The sequence below is a fragment of the Folsomia candida genome, unplaced genomic scaffold, assembly GCF_002217175.1.
Source record: "Folsomia candida strain VU population unplaced genomic scaffold, ASM221717v1 Fcan01_Sc004, whole genome shotgun sequence".
NCBI classification, from domain to species: Eukaryota; Metazoa; Arthropoda; class Collembola; order Entomobryomorpha; family Isotomidae; genus Folsomia; species Folsomia candida.
This window is the reverse complement of record NW_019091196.1, coordinates 12,714,826-12,734,127: the sequence shown is the minus strand read 5'-3', so window position 1 is coordinate 12,734,127 and position 19,302 is coordinate 12,714,826. Positions and strand designations below refer to the sequence as shown.

Genomic DNA, 19,302 nt, shown 5'->3' with positions numbered 1-19,302 from the left:
CGACCTGGTCATCTGATTGAATCATTGCGTCGTCGTGGTCCCTCATGGATCGAATGTACTGTCCACGATCATCTCCATGATATGCGGCAACCCAGCCTTCAAAATCTTCAACATTTGTCGACGGAATTGAAAAGGTTTCAGAGGCCTCTGTACCAGCGTCGTTGTTGTCGTTGTCATTATTATACGCGTCTCCAGAGGACTCGTCCACGATAATGGTATTTCTAGGCTTTAGACTTGCTCTTGTGGATCTTTGCGTCGACTTTGGAATAAAAACTGATCCCCTCGGTCGTGACTGGATGAGTTGGGGGTGTTTCCGCCAAATTATTAGGGTTGGGATGTGACGTTGTCGAATTAGCCTGATAGAAACATTATCTTTCAGGTGTAATGATTAGTGATGGGTAAAAATACAACATACCAAAACATGTAAATGATACAGCATCCAAAAGGCACTTCGAGTAAGGACATTTGCGCTGCGATCACATAGGATTGGAGTCCATATGGGTCATCTGAAATGTAGTCGAGACCTTATCAGTTTAGACAATGCCCGCAATTTTGTTAAGTTAATCAAGTTTACCAGGGTCTTGAACTTCAATTCCGTACATGATAATATTAGAAAGCAAGTACAGGGTCAAAATTGCAAATGCGCAGCTCAGCCGTTGACACCTTGTAAATCTACTTGCAGTTGGATGTCGAATAACACTCAGCCAAAGGTGTGACTTGTCCAAGTGGTCGACAAAGTTTTTGAAAAATCTTCGTCTAAAACTCGCAAACTCTTTTGGCGTTGCTAAATTTTGTTCGTAAATTATGGTTGATTGCTTTCCAGTTATGCGAAGCCAATTTTCAACAAAAAATAACCATTCGACGTCAGATTTCACATATTTTACAATCACTTTTCTGCAATACCTGCGTATGTAAATTAACCCACAAAATGAACTTATTTGTAGTACGTTTATTTGTGTATAAAACTTTATTTTTGTAATAAGTAGACCTACCAATTTGGGGAATTGCCAGAATTATCATGCCAGATTCTAATTCTTTCAATGTCACCAAGATGTGTTTCAGAGGAGACTAAAAAACTGTCAATTCCTCCTCGATTTAGAACAGGGGTCGAAGGCTCTCTCAGGACGTACACTTGACTGCGACCCTGGGTCCCGTACAATTGAAGACATACGCTGGCCGTGGTTCCAGCACCCAATCGGTTTCCTGCCATACAAAATTAAGTGCACAATTAGCTAATGTTTGCTAAATGTTTAATATAATAATATGGTTACCTGTGATAACCGTGATTAAATAATAATGGTGATGAGGATCACCCCCCAAATCAGTCATTATCGTAATTCCGACCACTTTCTTTCCATCCCGTCGGTCCAAAAGGTAGCAGATGATCATAGCAATGATATATATTCCGAGTAGGACACACACCGTACTCATTATTATTGGATTATCATGAAAATCTTGCGATCTGAAGTCAAACACGCTGATTGTTTCGAGATCATTTGGAATGGTGAACTGCGTTCCGGCAAAAATGCTGGCGTGATTGCAGTAACAATGAAGCCTTTCTAGGGTCGAGTCTTCCCCAACAACGCATCCCTTTTCCGACCAGAATTCGGAATCCTCGTCTCGAAATAAACAACTTAATCTTGTAAATCGCACCCTGAAATCTACCGGCGATGACTGCGGCGCTGCTGGATAATTCATGTAAATTGCAACATAATAGTCTAGATTTTGCTCACCGATTAGCGAAGACTGGCTAAAACTGCAAAGAGGCAGAATTTGAGTCATTAAAATATATTTTTGGTACATTTGTACATTTGTAAATATGTAAATACTTTGATTTCTCCGTAATAAACTTCATGCTAGCCGGGACTGATGAACTATTTAAAACGGTGGTTGAATAATTTCCACAAAAATCACTCCTTGTCGGCCAGTAGTCCTTGAGATATAGGACCTACATTCCACACGACAAATATTTGTATCATCATGCAATTGCTTAATTTCAAGTAATGTGCTCACTGTATATTCAGCTCCGACTTTAGGATCCACAATTTCCACAAAAACTAACGCATTGTGCGGAAGGATTAAATGAAATGGTTGAATGTCCTGATCCGTCAAGTTGGCTAAGAGCAAGTTCCGCTGTACTCGTAGCGTCCCTGGGTCATCCTGACCGGTAACGTGTTCCAACGGCATCCAAAACTCGAACGGTTTTTCCACCCCTTCCAAATTAATGGGCAAATGTTCCCTTCCCGGAGTGTAGTCTTTCATTATGACGGAAAGAATGGGGGTTCTGATAATGGCGGATGTATCATCAAAAAATGGATTGTCTAGAGTTTCGCTCATTTGCATTTGTAATTTAGAAACTCCAATAGAGCTCAAAACGTCTTCTAGATCGCTTGAAATTAACAGTTCAACATCCATGTTCTTACTGCCGTTTGGATATAAAGTGGAATTCAAGATTTGTTGGGCCCTTATCGAAAAGTTTGTTTTTAGCGTGGCGTCCGAAGAATTCAACGACTCTGATATGAGCGTCGTTCCATTAAAATGCAATTCAGTTCTGGCAAAAAATTCGTCATCAGCTTCTCCCACGGCGTCCAAAATGTTTTCCAATGCACGGTAAGACTGACCAGAAATTTTGGCGTACTGGCAAAATATATATAGAAAATAAATAGTAATAGCACATTAAATTTATTTAAATGAGTTGCAATTCATTCCTTACATCTTTAACGATATCACTCGTATTTGAGAACGCACTAATCAAATCGTTTGGGTCAAACCCGTCATCCGGAAAATGGACGTCGATAAAATGGTTGCGTTCAATTGTGTCATCGTCATCAAATTCGGTCGCTAATCGTTCCGATTTTGGTCCAAAGAATTGCTGATTAAGATTTTTTTCGCCTTCTTTAAAAGCTCTGTCAAGAATTTCTGCTGCTGAGCCACCAGCCATTCTGCACAATTAAATTTGTGTAACCAAAGCCTTTAAATGTACAAGTTTGCGCACAATTATGAAATATTTTACTGTGCTACAGCTTTCATGTCAATTCCAGGAAGAAATACAGCAGCCAAATTAATTGAAATGTTATACAAGCATGAAGATGCACCTTGCAGGTGATCCACAGAATAATTGTCTGGCAATCTAGCAGCACACATTGGGACCTGCGACAATTAATAATTATTATGCATAGATAACATCAGATTTTAACAAAAATCGTTTGTTAACTTAACGGGAAAGTTGACTAGTTGCGTCAAAACATGCGGAATAGTAAAGGAGACGATAAGAAAGCATGTAAATGATTTGAGGGTCATTTTGGCATCAAATTAACTGCAGCAATTTTTTTAACAGATAGATATGTCAAAGTGATGACTGGATTGTTGTACCGTACCCATAGATAGCGTCACTCAATGTGGGACGCATTTTTAGAACGCCCTGCTAAAAAAATTCCTTGGCGACAAAATTGTAGACTGTGAAAATATTTTCTATAGGTTCGCAAAGATTCGCAAAGATTTGCAACCATAATAATTTTTTCTTCTGAACGGCTTCAACCTCAGTATCGTCACCTTCATCTTCATATCATCCAAAATGGTGCTGTGCTGTTCCATCTGCAATCTACCTTTGAACGAGCCGACGAATACAGTCATGTCGGTCACCTCATGCGGACATGTTGTCCACCAACACTGCCTAAAAACAGTCAAGGGTAAAATTCACTGTCAATCTTGCCAAAAGGGGATTCATCGCTACAGCTCTTATCCATGTTATCCAGAGTTTGAAGCTGAAGAAAGTGTTCCAGTAATGCCAACTCCAGCAGCCACCACGCCAAATTTGCTTGGGCTCCCAGCACTCCACGCCAATTTGACCACGGACACCAAGGAAGGCGATGAGACATGCCAGCAGCAAGTTGTGACATGTCAGCACCCAGAGTGCCTTCAGAACGTCGCACTTCACAACACACTTGTGTAAGACAATTTTAAACTAAATATTTCTGGCTTATGGATTTACATACGCACGTTGTGAAATATAGTGATGACTGCAACGCTTTGTCCAAGAAAATCGAAGACCTGGACAAGGAACTGGAAGCAGAGCTCGAGCTGAATACAAAGCTGAAACAAAATTCAAGGTATTGATTGGAAGTATAATTTATTAAATTTCCAATATTTAACAATTTATGTACTCACTTCGGTCAATCTTGTTTAGTGGGAGAATAAATGCAAACCCACGCAAACGGAGTGCAGATGACTCAACAAGTGAAAATCAAGCACAAGATTTGGCAGGAGGTGGATTTCCTGATCCGGATCCCGAAGACGTAGAAATGCGCGACGTTGAAGAAGACAAAGCAGAAACCGAAGAAGAAGAAGAGGATGAAGATGAGGCGTCTGATCAGACTGAGGACGATGCAGAAAACGACAATTTCGATGATACCGACCAAGACTCGGAAGATTCGTCCAGTGATGAAGACGATTTGGAAAGACAAGGTGGCACTGGTACTGATAGCCAAGACTCGGGTGATGATTCTGAAAATGATTCGGAAATTGGTGACAGCGAAGATTCAGGTTCCGATGAAGATGACGATACAGAGTGAGGGGATGAATTATGACCATTGATCTTACAAAAAAATTAACCTTCTTATATTTATTCGGAACACCGTACAAAATGAAACTAATTTAGATTTAGAAGTATATTAAAAATCAGAATTGGAAAACCAATGTAAAAGATATACATATATTTCTTTCCATACGTACTTATTTATGCATGTGCAAAATTCTGTTTTGATTTCATAATGTAAATAATTTAATTTAGGGTACTAATGATTGCTTTTTTATAAGACATTGAACAACGCACCGGGATTGATAGAGATAAGACTAATAAGATTATTAAGTAAATTACACAGATATACCAATTTAGATTATATTATAAATTTATAATTATTCAGACGAATGTTTTTTTTTTGTTTGAATGCAGGCTTAAAGTTCTCAAGTTGAGTGGTCTTGTTACATTATTCGACATCGCCGGTGGTGAGGGCAACGATGGTAAAACGATATTCTGTCGGATCTCGCTCTATCCTCGACTTGCACACGGCAGCAGCGTCCTTTCAAAAATTAAATACCCCATTATACGTGAACTAATTACACATACTATAATTTGTAGTATGTACGAATTATTAAAATTACCTTCAAAAGGTCCTCAGCAGTAGTTGCACCATGATTAATTGGAAATTCTCGTCGTCCATCCAACTCGTACAAGTGTCCATCCTAATTCATAATTTTCGATTGAATTAAATTCGATTAAATTAACCATTTACAATTTTATTTCTCAGTAATTACCTTGTGGACAAATGCAACAAAATGGGTAACCAAAGTGTCGTCTCGACTAGGTGCAGCGGTTTGACCTTCGCTAGCAATTTCCTCGTGGACAGTCGCGATTTGATTAAACTTTTCCAGCTCCAAACCTCTAGCATGCGCCTAAAACAATATATTTATCAAATTATCGTATCAACATTCAGCACCACATTACACTTTAATATTACACTTACATCCATATCTTTTGTATTTTCCAAAAACTTTTTCAGAATGCTCTCACTGTCCAGCTTCAGACTGGAAAATACAACAAAAATAATAATATATAATTAGTTCTTGAGCGACAGATTCTTGTCAACGAAGAATGAAAAACTACGACTATTAAGCAGAAAAAGTGTTTTCTGTTTGCCAGTTCCCTACGATTGACACAACAGTTCTACCTCCAGGGATGTATCAACCACAAATGGAAACTAGACATAATTGATATCCCAGATACAAAGAAGATGTCCTAAAAGTAGAGTGCGTCGCACGGAAGTACGACTCACAATTTAGTCATCAGGGTGGTACTGGACTATAGACTTAAGTCATGAACATTTGAGAATTTAAGTAAATAACTTACTCTTCAAAATTGTTCCCCAATGAATGAATCATTCCTACAATTAGAAAAAGGTCATATGGTACACCTCGATCTCAGCCAACAAATCTAACAAAAACGTAGGTTGTTTTTACTTACCGACCGTACCACAAGCATTGTGAATAAACTGTTTCATGTAAAACAAATCCTGTGGAACCTCTTGTCCCTTGAGTTTGAGTGCTTCATCCTGTTCCTTGCAGTACTGGTCATACTATAAACGAGCAAATTATACATTTTTACATGCATCACAGAAGTATCACTCATTTATCAGATTCATTTAATTGCAGCTACATTTCCTTACCCCTTCGGAAATAGGGAAGAGGAGAATGACAGCTTTAACTGGCTGCGGAACGGCTGCGAGTGAGTCCTCGTCCAATGCGAAAACCTAAAACAATGTATTAATTAAAGTATTGCATAGACATTCAGTACCGCATTCCGCATTACACTTTACGTACATCGACCCACTGACCCACCGATGCCCCCAACGACCGAGAGTACTTGGTCATGACCTCTGGATTGGACTCCAGTGGTACCCAACTGAAGTAGAAAATGTCAATATGTCAAAACTCGATCATAAAAATATGCACATTATTAAGTTTTCTTGTTTTGATAGAAAACGTTACTCACCGAATTTCTCCAGATCCCATTTTACTCTTAACTTCAGGTATACTCACTCAACAAGTAATTCTGACCCTCCTGATGATATGGTGGAATTACGACAATATTGACACACAGATTTTGATCACACAGAGCGAGGAAATAGGCGAAAAACTTCTGGAATCTTCAACAACGCCGGAATCCAAAAACGCGCCTGGCAGACGTCTCGCCTTCTTCTCGCATTTCTTTCTATTTGCACTCTGTGTTTCCATGCAGTTTGGCTCGACTTATTTTATGCAAACCATGAGTTTATGGAAAAATAATCTGATAAGTCTAAAAAAATAATATGCAATACATGGTCCAGGTCGTCGACTATGTGCTAGTTTTCCGTCAATAAGAGGTTGCCACAAATTTTCTTTGATTTAATTTGTGTTTGCATTTAATAAAGTATATAAGTATATTATCCTTACATATATAAACAAAACATGCATTTCACTCAAAATAAAAATTCTAATTTTAAATAGCTAAAAATCACAATTATAAACCTAGGATAGATTAGATTCGTAGGGAAACACATGTTATCGATTAATTCATTGTAATTAGTCGATCTCGTCGTAGCAAAAGTTCTTGTTTAAGGTTTGAAGGTACGGAATTTAAGGCTCGGGCGAAGATTTCTGAAACCTTGTCTGGGTTATTCAAACATTTTTCGTATTTTATGTAGTCGATCCAGACTTCTGTAATAACAAAGAGTTATACAATTAGACAACAATTATTATACAAATGACTTCTCCTTTTTGTTTTACCAAGATTCGCCTTGCCATGTAACTGGCACGCTTTCTCCATGATGTCACGAAACCGTTTGTACTTTTCACCCAGGGGGAGGGAATGATCCAAGCTTCTAAATTCCATGTCGGCCATTGTGCTCATCACTTCATAGTCATTTACTTTATTCGAACTTTTGTATGCATCTCGCACCTCCGCGATTCCATCTAAATAATTATCAAATATGACAATCACTATATATTATATTTGTAATTTATGATTTATAAAGTGATTCAAATATTCCATACCTTTCAAATGTATGTAGCGTAGATATTTTGCAAACAATTTGGGAGACCGGTTGACAAACTTTTGACAGCACGATCTCATTTGTTTTGAAGGGTTTGTTTCAACGTGAATCATAAGAATAGGAAACATCCAGTCATCAACGTTGTCCTGTGGCAGCGCAGTTTTGTTTATTCGCTCAATGTCGGCTTCAAGAGGTAAACCTTTCTCGGCATTTATTTTGAACATTTCTATCGCAAACTGCAAATTATCTGGGTACTTTTCTATCGCAGTCTTTAAGACTTTCATCCTTTCGTCTTCGGAGAACATGTGAGTTTTTTCAACACCGTTTTTACGAAATGGCCAAGAAATACATTGATCAAGCTGAAACGATAACATGCAACACATGTATAAGTAGCATAACAATTGGTTAGGCTGAAATATACACACCGTTATAAATACGTAGCATACTTACCCAAATTAAATAGCTTTCTGGAGACAACTTGTCATTTCGTATACCGCTTTGAAGAATAGAATGAAGAGTTTCATACCCTTGTGTGCTCGGATGATTTTGCAAATGCTTATGAAGCACAGCAAGTACAGTGCCATACATTTCTGAGGTGTCGATCATCTTGATGCCTTTTCTCAATTCTGACAGTCCGCCACTGAACAATCAAGCATTACCCAACAATGTGATAAAGTGTTTCCAATTAATCTCATAGTACAAATTGAAAACCTACTTGAAATCTCCCTTTTCCAGATTGTATTCTGCAAGTTTCCCATAATATTCAACTTCATCTTGACAAGTTTTCATCATTTCCCTGAAAAATGAAAATAAAAAAATACGTAGTAAATTATCTGCACGAGGGTAATAGTTTTTTAACGTACCCTAAAATAAATTCACTTTGAGCATCAAACCGATATTTTGACGCTATTTGCAAAAATTGGTCGTACAACTTGACTTTGCCGTCTTGTGGAAGACAAAACTCGATCGCCCCAGTGAAAGCAAGTCTGCTAGCTTGCAAACAATTTTGGATTTCTGTGTTGTATTTATTCAACGTCTCCGAGTTCTATAAGAACGTGTTACATTGTTTAAATGTTCTTTCATCAAATTCACAAATTTTATTGCATAAAAGTTATTTCAGTTCTTACCAACTCTTCCTGGTTGTCAATTTTGTTATTTAGCAGGCTTGCGTGCTTCATCTCCAACTCAAAACGCTGTAATCAGACTCAATTAGTATCATAAATGATAAATTGTTAAGTTAACTAAATTACCCATGCATACATATCCAAGTTTTGCTGGTTCAATCTAATCCCATCAGTCAGCAATCGTCTAGCCGAGTCAATATGCTTTATTGGATTTCTACTCCATTCGAATGCACTGGCCTTTTCATAGAGGTATGGATAACGTGACCCATGATGAATGATTGCGTCCTGATAAGTTGTAAACGCGGCTGAAAACCATTTCTATAAAATACGAAACAAACTATTAATTCTTTCAAAATTGACTACGATTGAACGTATTCAGAAGTATTATTTTTTTAAATAATTAAGTAAGGACATCATTTTACTTGTTCAATCACAAATTTTAGTTTCTCCTCCCAAAATCGGATCTCGTTGGAAAAAATTCGCGTGTAGGAACCAAACAAGGAGTTTATCCTCCTCGCGATCGCCTGCTCAATTTCTTCAAACTTTTCAAATACTTCTAATTCCTAAAATGGACACATTATTAATTATCAATCATATGACATAACACGTCGATAGTCATATCATAATAGGCGTTATAAAGTAAATGTTAAATACCTCTCGACATTTTTTAATTTCTTCCAAAAGGTCTGTTTGGAATTTGACATAATCTAAAACATTGTCCAGCGTTCTCGTCCTCTTTTGCATAGTATATTCCTTCTCATGTACATTGCTCACTAATTTCCTATCACACATTAATTTATTTAAAATTAATTAGAGTATTAGCAAATTTCGTAAAATAGAAATAAATATGTAAAAAAAACGCTCACTTTATTTCTGCCCGTGAAAATAGCCCCAGACGATTAATTTCACTCACAATTGGTTCCCATTCTTGGGTATGGAGTTCCGCAAATTCAGCCATTCTTGAAAGCTATCTAATCAATTAAGTTTAATTGGTAAGTTAATTACAACTTAACACAAAGTAAATTCAAGAGCGCACAAGACGTAAGAATGAAAAGAGAACAAGATTTGAGCACGTTGTTGAACAGCGGTTCCCGCTCAGTATAAGATACTTTGTTCATAAACTTTGCATGGCGTGCCTAAAATCTCAAGTAAAATGGAAATAATTGGATATAAATAAATAAATAATTGCACAATTACGTTGCTGTTTAGGTACACATGAGTTGTAAAATAACGTTGTTAAAGAAGTAAAAATAGAAGATGTAATTAAAACATATTTATGAAAGGGCTGGTGTATAAGGTTTTACATTAGGTTGCATTACCTTACATTAATAGACACTGCTTAACAATTATTAACATATTTGCACTTAAATTTGAGGAGTATACATGTGATAACTGAGATTATTATAATTATTTAGGATTCATTGTGGTGGGTGGGGTTGTTCGTGACCATGTGAATGGCGTCGAGCAGAAGCAGCAGCATGTGAGCGGCGTCGAGGTGGTGGGTGCCCGGTCACCGGATGATGATCAGTATCTTGGTGTGACATTGACATCCGTCCACGAGCGGATGGATGGAGAGGTGGATGACCAAGTGGGTGTGAAGCGGGTTTTGGATGACTGGGATGAGAATGGTCAGCATTGTCCAGCTGGTGTGACATTGACAAACGTCCACCACCTGATTTACTAGCTGGAGCGGATTGATGGGGTGGATGGGACGGAGGATGACCAAGTGAGTGTGAAGCTCGTTTTTGATGACTGTAATGATGATGATCGTGAGGAATTTTAGTTTGATGTTTCCCATGAGTCACAGTATGACCATGAACAGGCTGCGGATGTTGTGAAGTCTCGTGGAACTGTACATGAGAATGATCTGGTGGATCTTCTTTTTGCTGTCCTTGTGGTGGATCCAATGATGTTCGAGCTGCTGCGGTTGGAGGGTGTCCAATAGGTATTTGTTTCTGTTGAGAGTCTCCGAGTGAATCATTTTGTCCCTGAGGATGAACTGGGGTTGTTGTTTTTGTGGTGGGGCCTGCTGGATGACCGTGGGTAGCAGGTGAGTTACGTTTAGTTTGTGTAGTAGCAGGAGAGTTGCGTTTAGTTTGTGTCGTAGCGGGGGAGTGCCGTTTGGTTTGTGTCGTAGCAGGGGAGTGCCGTTTAGTTTGTCCTTTAGCAGGGGAGTTCCTTTTGGTTTGTTTTTTACCACTTTTACCAGAAAGTTTTTCCGGAGTTTTCTTCTTTACTGTTCTTTTACTCCTAGTTTCCTTTACGACTTCATATAATTCTTGTATTGGATTGTTGTCCCACTCTTCCGTTGCAGGGTTTTGATCAATCATTGCTAGTTGATTTATCAAATCGGCATCGTTGATTCCAGAAACTTCAGTAGCACTGAATCGAACGTTTGCAGCTTTCTTTTCTGTTTTTCGTTTGGAATCAATTTTGGCGTAGGATTTTCTTCCCGTTTTGAGTTTAGCGTCGTGATGCTGACTTTTCTTATTGGTGCGTGATTGTTGGTCCTTGCCATGTTGGGTACCTGTCGATTTTGTTGGTGCAGCATGAAATGTTGAATTATCGTCCAAAAGATCGAAATGTCCCTCGTCCCCGTGTGGATCCTTGAGAGTGATTTTTTTCTTATCAAGTTTCCTGTTCACATCGTGCTTGTCCCGGAGCTCCTTTTCTTTCTCTTCTTGCTTTTTCCTGTTGTATTCTTTTAAGTCAAGAATGTCGGAAATCTTTTCCCTTTGATTGGAAAAAATGCATTCCGCAGAACCGCTCGCATCGTATTTCTTGTCAATGTAGGTGAGTAGAATTTTCCAGAAATCTTCATACAGTTTAGTAAGACTCAGCATATCGTGTTGAGAAATTGCCAAAACTTCCGTATATTCTTCTGCCCGGTATGACTTTTTGTACGCCTCATCGAAAAAAAGGGCAGGAAAGCGGCCAAAGGTGTCACCCACCAAGTAAATATTCTTGAGTTCGTTATCAATATCGACTCCATCAACAATTCCGGATACTCTTCCCTTGTATACGACGTACATGGCATTTCCTTGATCACCTTCCTTCACAATGCAGACGCCTGGGAGATAAACTGAATGTTCCACTCGACTCGCCACTTGACGAATAAAGTTGGTGTCCTTGCATTTGAAAAACTTTACTTGGCTCAGCACTGATTCAAAAAGGGCATGTGAAACTTCTATTTGCAGGGATGGGGGTAATATTCGGGCAGCTTTGTGATAAAAATTCCCCTCTACGTTGGCCCACACTGTTTCAAAATATAGTTGGACGAGTTCCTGACGCAGTGAAGAGAGTCCAATGTTTCGAAGATATTTCTAGATGATATGCATAATATATTATATGACTTATTATGAGTTAGTGAGGACTAAAATAGTTAGCGATACTTACCACCAGAAGCTTCACTTGATATATGTATTCTCTGTGTGCTTTGCTCAACGAAGCCATCCCAGCAGTGAAGTGACTCAGAATGATGGACAGAATGAATGCTCCGGAAAATACGGCAACGATTCCCATGATCATCTCGTTAACATTTCGTGGCGTGATGTCTCCGAACCCTGTCGTACTGAATAAATAGAACAAATAATTTGGCGACAGATTTACATAACTGTAACAGGTTAAAGTAACGTTAAATAATAATGATATAATTATTACCTCACAACCGTCACGACCCAGTAGAGAGATCTTACATACCAACGCCATGGTTTAACAAATTCTTGAAATTTACAGTCAATATGTTGTGATCTTCCAGAATCTTCGATAACTAAATTACAGAATAGATCACTACACTTCATAGAATCACGGTAAAATGCAGACATATTTGAACTAACATTTGTGAGTCCATGTTTCAATAGGAGTATCCACCACGCTATAGTTCCCAGAACATTGGTAGCTTAGCTCACCCTTTATCTCAACAATTAAACAAGCCGAAATTGTGTAGAATATGCAGGCCAATATGTGAGCCATGAATACGAATGAAACGACGGAAATCTTAATTTTGAACTGAAATGTGCTGACTGAGAGGTCGTCCTTAGTATCGAAATGATGAGCGAAATACCGAAACTGCAAGTAAATTATGTGTCAACAATGTATCGATAATATTTATTAATGAAAATAATAATTACCAGCCATAAAGCTCGACTAATGCGAAAGTATCTCAATCTTGTATCCGTGCTGGAAAGACCATGGTAAAATACACTGCACAATTAGTCCACCTACTATTTTTGATCGTACTTATAAGCGCATTTATAAGCATGCAGCTCGAAAAATCACTACATGATTACTCATGATCAGTCTTCACTCTCTGCCCGGACTGCTGTACCTGTGATCGGACCAGCAGGTTCAGAAGTCTGAGCAGCAGGCTTGGGCAAGATAGATACTTTAAGATACAAGATACTAGATACAAGATACAAGATACTACTCGTATCTTGTATCTTCCAGCCGCCTCAGCTCAAAGTATCTTGTATCTTGTATCTGGAAAATCCTCAATGAGTATCTTGTATTCGTATCTTGTATCTGATATTTTCCATCAAGAGGAAAGTATCTAAGATACTTTTTAAGATACAAGATACTTTTTGCAAAATATGCTACCCGCGACATCTAAAGTTCGATTTTCTTATGATTTATGAGGTAGTAATTGTAATTTGTAAGAAAATATGCGTGGTATTTTTGCTAGTGGAAGGTGTTTTTAAATGCCTAACTACTCAATAGTAAGACTTTCATTTTACTGGCGATGCCTAAATGGCAAAAAATATGAAATTTTATCTTTTTTAAATCTTAAAAAAAATCAAAAGTATCTTGTATCTTGTGGAATATTTAAGATACTTTATCTTATCTTGTATCTTGTATCTTTAAAAATACTTAAAAGTATCTTTTACTTAGTATCTAAGTATCTTGGAAAGAACAGAGAATAAAGTATCTTTATCTAGTATCTTGGATTTTTTTGCAAAAGTATCTTTATCTTGTATCTTGTATCTGAAAACAAAGTATCTTGCCCAAGCCTGCTGAGCAGAGAGTGAAGGCTGCTCATGATTGCTAATTTTGGCCATCACAAATTATGGTTGAGCGGAGGTTCTCTCTCACCTGCTTGGATCAGGACATACGAACGATGGTATCGCAGCAGCAAGATCCAACCATATTCCAGATGGTGAACAAAAGTAATTTACAGCCACGCACCACGAACTCTTTACGTAGGTACCTTCCGAGTCTTTGTAAGACATAAATATCCGGAGAATAATGAAACCAACCATGCAATAGGCCATTACGTCGGAGAAAGTGTTGATAAAGTCTGAATGTGGATCGGCTAGGTATTTTTTATCTACCGGAGGGAAGCACAATTCAAACGTTGAAACTGCAGGAGATAGGAGACAAATGTATGAAATCAGACTGAGGAAAAGCTTGAGAAAGCCGCTACAAAACAGAAATAATATAATTACATAATTAGCTGATTTGTTCGTATTAAGTAAGAAGTATGATGACAATACCAATTGGGATGTAATAGTGGCGGAAACAATGTAAGCTTTCCAGTTTTCCTAAAAATTGTTACAATACCATAATTAAGAAGTTTATTTTCCCACAATCACGGACAAATTAATGAATGTTACCTGGAACGCTGGGCTACAAAATAGAGGAGAGGAAGGTTATCATCATCAGTGCCGAATGAAATGAATACACTTCGCTTTTTTCGCTTGAATAGTGAAACGTCTTCATCTTCTAAATCCTCTTGTCGTGGGTCTTCCCTCCCGTACACGAGATGTTTAATTACTTGAGTTCTTGCAACAAGGGCGTCGACTCTGTGATCTTTTTCTTCACCTTCCATACCATTCAGCCAATCGATCATGTCATGAATTTTATTTTCAAAAAAGTCGTAGTGTCCGTTTCCAGTTCGCAGACTTAAAATTGTTTTTACAACGGGGTAGCGATTCAGGATTGTCTCGAAATCCGCGTGGCTGATGGCAAAGATTTCTACATTCTCGCAAGCAATTATGGTGAACCTACCAGAACAAGTTTTTACAAAATCCATCTATGGGGCGCCGGACATCATCCTTTATTGAATTAAATTACCTCCCAGGAATCTACCAAATTTAAAGTTGGACAGTTTTTTAAAACTACACAATTATTTAGTTGATTAAGTTGTACGAATATTTACCTGCCCAATAACGCCAGACTCTCCGAAAGTTCTATGAAAAAAATTGAATAACACACAGTAGCATTAATATTGCTGTATAAGAAAACAAACACTTTTTTTCTTGCATGAGGCAATTAAGATTAATTAACTCACTCATTTTTATGAAGTGTGCATCCGTAATTCAGAAAACGGTCCGTGACCCACACTTTGCCTTTAGAATAAATGCACATATTAGAACGTGTCTCAAAATGGAATTATACTTTGTACTACTTGCCAGATACGATTATGTACATGTGGTACTCCAAATTTCCAAATCGGGACAATCTCTCGCCAGTGAGAAAATATATTTTTTTAACATATTTGCATATATTGCGAAGTATACTTGGAGGAAGTCCTTCGAATAGAGGAACCTATTAAGATTTTTTTATGCTCTTACATCGTACATTCAGTTGGGATAAATGTCTAATTTTATCGAAATTTTTAAATAACCAACTTTTCCTAGTCTGTCCCCCACAAACGCCTCGTACAAGTCAGTCTCAAGGGCAGGATGAAGATCGGAAAATAATTCTCGCGATTGGAGACCTTTCGATTGTTTCCAGCTATGCTTCAAATGCTCCAGAACATTTCTGTTGAAAATCACCTTAAGTATTAGTAATGAGCGTTGCTTTGCAGTATTAAATATCTCTGAAAAAATTGTCTTCAAACACCTAATTATGGTTTGGCTGACATTTTCTCGATTCAAAATCTTTTTCAAACGATGCATCTGATCAATATAATTCGATCTGACTTCATCACTGTCCACTTCTGCTGCCGTGATATCCGCGACAATGCAGCGCATAAAAATGAACCCTGCAATTGTATTATGAGTAGTTTGTTATTGCAACTAACCATGGGGGTGGGTGCAAGCCATGTTCAGCAGTTCAGACCAGATTATTTTTTTACCATCTCAGTTTGAAAGACAAACTCTTGAGAAACAACATTTAGTGCGGGACTTGCGCAGATGCTCAAAATTCAGGGCGTTATGGACCCCGCAAGCTTACAAAAACGTTACTAGGTTTTCACGAGGAATCAATGCAAGAAAAGTCTAAGCTTTTCGGAATTTGCTAAGGAATTTGCGCCCTGCTGCCGCAGGGCGTAAATTCCGCTCGAAACCCGAGAGTTTTCACGAACTTGTGCCGCCCATTTCGCCCTGAATTTCGAGCATCTGCGCAAGTCACCCACTAAATGTTGTTTCTAAAGAGTTTGTCTTTCAAACTGAGATGGTTAAAAAATAATCTGGGCTGAACATGGTTTGAGTCCCCTTGTTAGTTATATAATTAATACAATTAATCTAATTACCAAAAATTGACATGAAAATCAAGAGATAAACTTCCCCAGTTTTCAGTGTGATCATGTCTCCGAATCCCACGACTAAAATTACTTGACACACGTAGTAAACTCCGACAATCCACCGATCCGAAAAATTGTGCATTAGACCATCACCTGCAAATTAGAATATTTATGTATTTGCATGCATCTGGACATAGTAATAAGGAACTTGAAAATTCAAAGTTAAATATGACAACCTACCTTTTTTGACGGCCCAGGTATCTGGATGACAAAACGGTAGCTTGTACTGATCTCCATCGTTCCAGTCGTTTGCTTCCCAAGGGCCTGAGCCAAAGTGATTAAATTTTAAAATGTACAAATAAAGCTTTTAATAAATGTTGTTATTAAAATTGAATATTTACTTACAGCCGATAGCCAAAGCAATAGCTGCAACGATCGTGCAAACTAGCAAGGTCATCATTACATATAAAAAGAACCTGTAATTTAAAAAGCATAACATGTATGACCGAATACTTTTTAACATTTCGTATTGAAGCCGAAAGTTAAGGAAACTCACAATATCGCATTCCGATATTCGAAAACTGAGTGAATTATTTTGAATATTGGAGATATTCGTTTGATCTGAATAAATCTAATCCACCGAAGCTTCGTGTACCACGTGGCTCCAAGACCATAGCCAAGAAATGAAGTATATCCAAGTACGTAGAGCATCATTTCCGGGTGCGCCAGAACGAGAACGTCAAATACGAAATTCCCCTCAAAAACGTACATTCCTGCCGTCTTCAGGGGATGGGTGACCAAAAGTCCGTCCGGCAAAAAGTATGCCCAGTGTAGCTTCACATATCTGGAACCAAGGAGAGGAAAACTTTACAGAATGAAATGACATCAAATTATACAAATGACATACATATCCATAAAGAGGAAAAGGTCCAAACCATACTGAACCATTCTGAAGCCTGGGGTTCTATAATACATGAACGTTTCGATAACCAGCTGACATAAGACTAGACAAGAGACCAGAGACATCCAGCATGTCCACCAACGAGCAAACAGTCCAGCCGGATGGATAACACCATTCATGAGAAATACCCTAGAAAATCCCTCAGTTATTTAGCATTTTTGTAGTTCTAATCATTTAGTATTCAAGCAACAACCTTAAAAATTTGCCTAGCATAAACTCATCAAAGTAATTGTAATATTCTCGATATGTTAGTTCACTCTTCTTATCATTTTGCTTCTCCTTAAAATAAATCCAACTGGAGACTTCCATCGCACGGTCTTTTCTTGCTGCCCGACGTAGACGTGAGTATGTACGACACATTTCTTCTACTTCCAATTTTGTCTCTCCTCGGACCACGTCTAAATATTCGTTCAACTCCTCGTCATCTTCGAAAACCTCTAGGAAACTATTTTGAGTTATTTCGTAAATAACACAATAACTCAAGGTCACATGATTGAAATGTGATGGTTCGCCGAATAATCTGTAACAAAAATGCTTCTTAAGATACGTTAAATGTTTGTGCCTTGAAATCTTAAAAAGAAGTCAAAGACAAAGTCTTACAGGTCTCTCAACCCAAAGTACGAAGTGGCCTCCAAAATGGCTTGAGGAGCTTCAGATCTCCCATCGAATATCTAAACGTTAAATATTAAAATGTGCCATGTGCTATTAGTTGAACAAACTTGGACTCACTCCGATGCATCCAAATCGCACAGCATACGCTGCCCGACGAACATCTCCAAGATTTAGAAAGGTGACATTAGGGGGTATTAAATAGCGTTTCATTCGTTCTGCCATTTTAATAATACACTTTGAGTCGGTTTGCTATAAAAAAACATGCGATTAGCTAATGAACAAACAGTAAAGTACTAAAATATTTATTGTATACCGAGAATAAAGGGATTCCATCAAGAAGCAGGACTACATCGGTGTATAAAACGTCGTGTTTGATATAATCAGGGGAATCGAACAGATAATGACGAACTCCATGAGGCAAATTAATTCCGTAATGAAATTGGAACTAATTGAAAGAGACACAGGTAATGTTATGACTAACCTTTTTGACAGATCTGCAAATTGTTATTTTACCAATTTACCTGCAACTCATAGTGCTCAATTATTCGTCTCTGCAGAGATTCCGGTAAGACATAATGATTCATAAATCTTCGGACGGCAAGAAGTTTTTGTTGAAATTCCAATCTATATAGTACATGGAATAAATGCAGTTCTGCCTACTATTACGCATAATTTATGTGTGTATTATAAATTCTTAATTCAACACACTTCGGTTTTACCACGCAAGTCAAAGCTGATGTTAATAAGGCTGTGTAGTATCCAATCAGGAAAAATCCAATCAGTTGAAATAACGTGGTGAACATGATTTCAAAGATATTTTGAGGACTAAAGTCCCCAAATCCTGCGCTAGTCAACGTCGCAGCCGAGAAGTGGAAGGACAATAAATAAGGACTGCTGGCGGCCAAGGCATTCGGTTCGAGTTCTTTTGGTACAGGAATTCGAGCAAAATCGTTGGCAGATTGATAAGAGGCAATCCAACCTTGGTCACTACACTTGAAAGAGTCGTCGGCTGTTTCGCCCATAGTCATATCACTCGTGGGGCAGGCGATGAAGAACATGATGCAAGCAATAAAGTGCGTCCCGTACCTGCGTGAAAACAATGAAAGTCAACGTGTGTCAAAGTTACACGAGTTGCAATTATGGATTCCGCACATTAAAACAACAAAGGTTTGGCCAAGTCTGAACCAGAAGAGTTTCTTGGGGTACACGTTGTCCAAAAATCTGAGATATCGTATCACCTGCAACATACAAGTGTACAAACATCATAATATATCACTCGAATCCGTACATTGAAATAATATTATTACCTTCCACAACTTCATTGACTTCAGAATAACGTTCATAGCGTGTAGCAAATCATGAGCTTCAAGCTGGCCAAATAATTCTATTGGAATTGCTATAAACATGAACCGTACAAACTGATGCTTGAGAAGTTTGATTAGAACGTTTACATAAATACATATGTTATGCTGTAAGAAAGCTTGCCTGCCAATATATCAAGGTAAAATAGGGGCTGCCGGGTTTTAACCTGAAATCCATCCTTCAATTTGAAATAAA

At 38.1% G+C, this 19,302-nt stretch overlaps 4 protein-coding genes across 5 annotated transcripts; 1 reads left to right on the top strand and 3 right to left on the bottom strand.

Moving 5' to 3' along the window:
* The first annotated feature begins 3,535 nt into the window (after positions 1-3,535).
* Positions 3,536-4,739, top strand: LOC110849186 (glutamic acid-rich protein). Of its 2 annotated transcripts, XM_035851085.1 has the most exons (4): positions 3,536-3,689; positions 3,756-3,948; positions 4,014-4,109; positions 4,187-4,739. In XM_035851085.1, the coding sequence occupies exons 1-4, from the start codon at positions 3,575-3,577 to the stop codon at positions 4,569-4,571; spliced, it is 789 nt and encodes a 262-aa protein (XP_035706978.1). In that variant the 5' UTR covers positions 3,536-3,574; the 3' UTR covers positions 4,572-4,739. The 2 variants fall into 2 exon arrangements, with proteins under 2 accessions (XP_035706978.1, XP_021952253.2); XM_022096561.2 differs by having other exon boundaries at positions 3,536-3,948.
* LOC110848449 (ubiquitin carboxyl-terminal hydrolase isozyme L3) lies at positions 4,610-6,732 on the bottom strand. The gene is made up of 9 exons (XM_022095673.2): positions 6,548-6,732; positions 6,376-6,457; positions 6,222-6,305; positions 6,020-6,131; positions 5,906-5,939; positions 5,523-5,583; positions 5,314-5,451; positions 5,161-5,241; positions 4,610-5,078 (listed from the first exon to the last, which is right to left on the bottom strand). The coding sequence occupies exons 1-9, from the start codon at positions 6,565-6,567 to the stop codon at positions 4,986-4,988; spliced, it is 705 nt and encodes a 234-aa protein (XP_021951365.1). The 5' UTR covers positions 6,568-6,732; the 3' UTR covers positions 4,610-4,985.
* Positions 6,733-6,928: 196 nt separating this feature from the next.
* Positions 6,929-9,820, bottom strand: LOC110848570. The gene is made up of 11 exons (XM_022095816.2): positions 9,577-9,820; positions 9,365-9,491; positions 9,133-9,273; positions 8,837-9,028; positions 8,714-8,779; positions 8,450-8,631; positions 8,302-8,382; positions 8,037-8,226; positions 7,588-7,945; positions 7,321-7,506; positions 6,929-7,251 (listed from the first exon to the last, which is right to left on the bottom strand). The coding sequence occupies exons 1-11, from the start codon at positions 9,666-9,668 to the stop codon at positions 7,103-7,105; spliced, it is 1,764 nt and encodes a 587-aa protein (XP_021951508.1). The 5' UTR covers positions 9,669-9,820; the 3' UTR covers positions 6,929-7,102.
* A 44-nt stretch (positions 9,821-9,864) lies between these two features.
* Positions 9,865-17,251, bottom strand: LOC118435403. Its single transcript, XM_035851418.1, has 19 exons — positions 17,080-17,251; positions 16,729-17,016; positions 16,578-16,648; positions 16,413-16,496; positions 16,182-16,325; positions 15,551-15,692; positions 15,337-15,469; positions 15,118-15,253; positions 14,997-15,054; positions 14,865-14,895; positions 14,780-14,790; positions 14,320-14,709; positions 14,200-14,247; positions 13,799-14,125; positions 12,841-12,889; positions 12,547-12,778; positions 12,371-12,479; positions 12,107-12,281; positions 9,865-12,033 (listed from the first exon to the last, which is right to left on the bottom strand). Exons 1-19 carry the CDS (start codon positions 17,196-17,198, stop codon positions 10,129-10,131), a joined length of 4,452 nt encoding a protein of 1,483 aa, XP_035707311.1. The 5' UTR covers positions 17,199-17,251; the 3' UTR covers positions 9,865-10,128.
* Between the last annotated feature and the right edge of the window lie 2,051 nt (positions 17,252-19,302).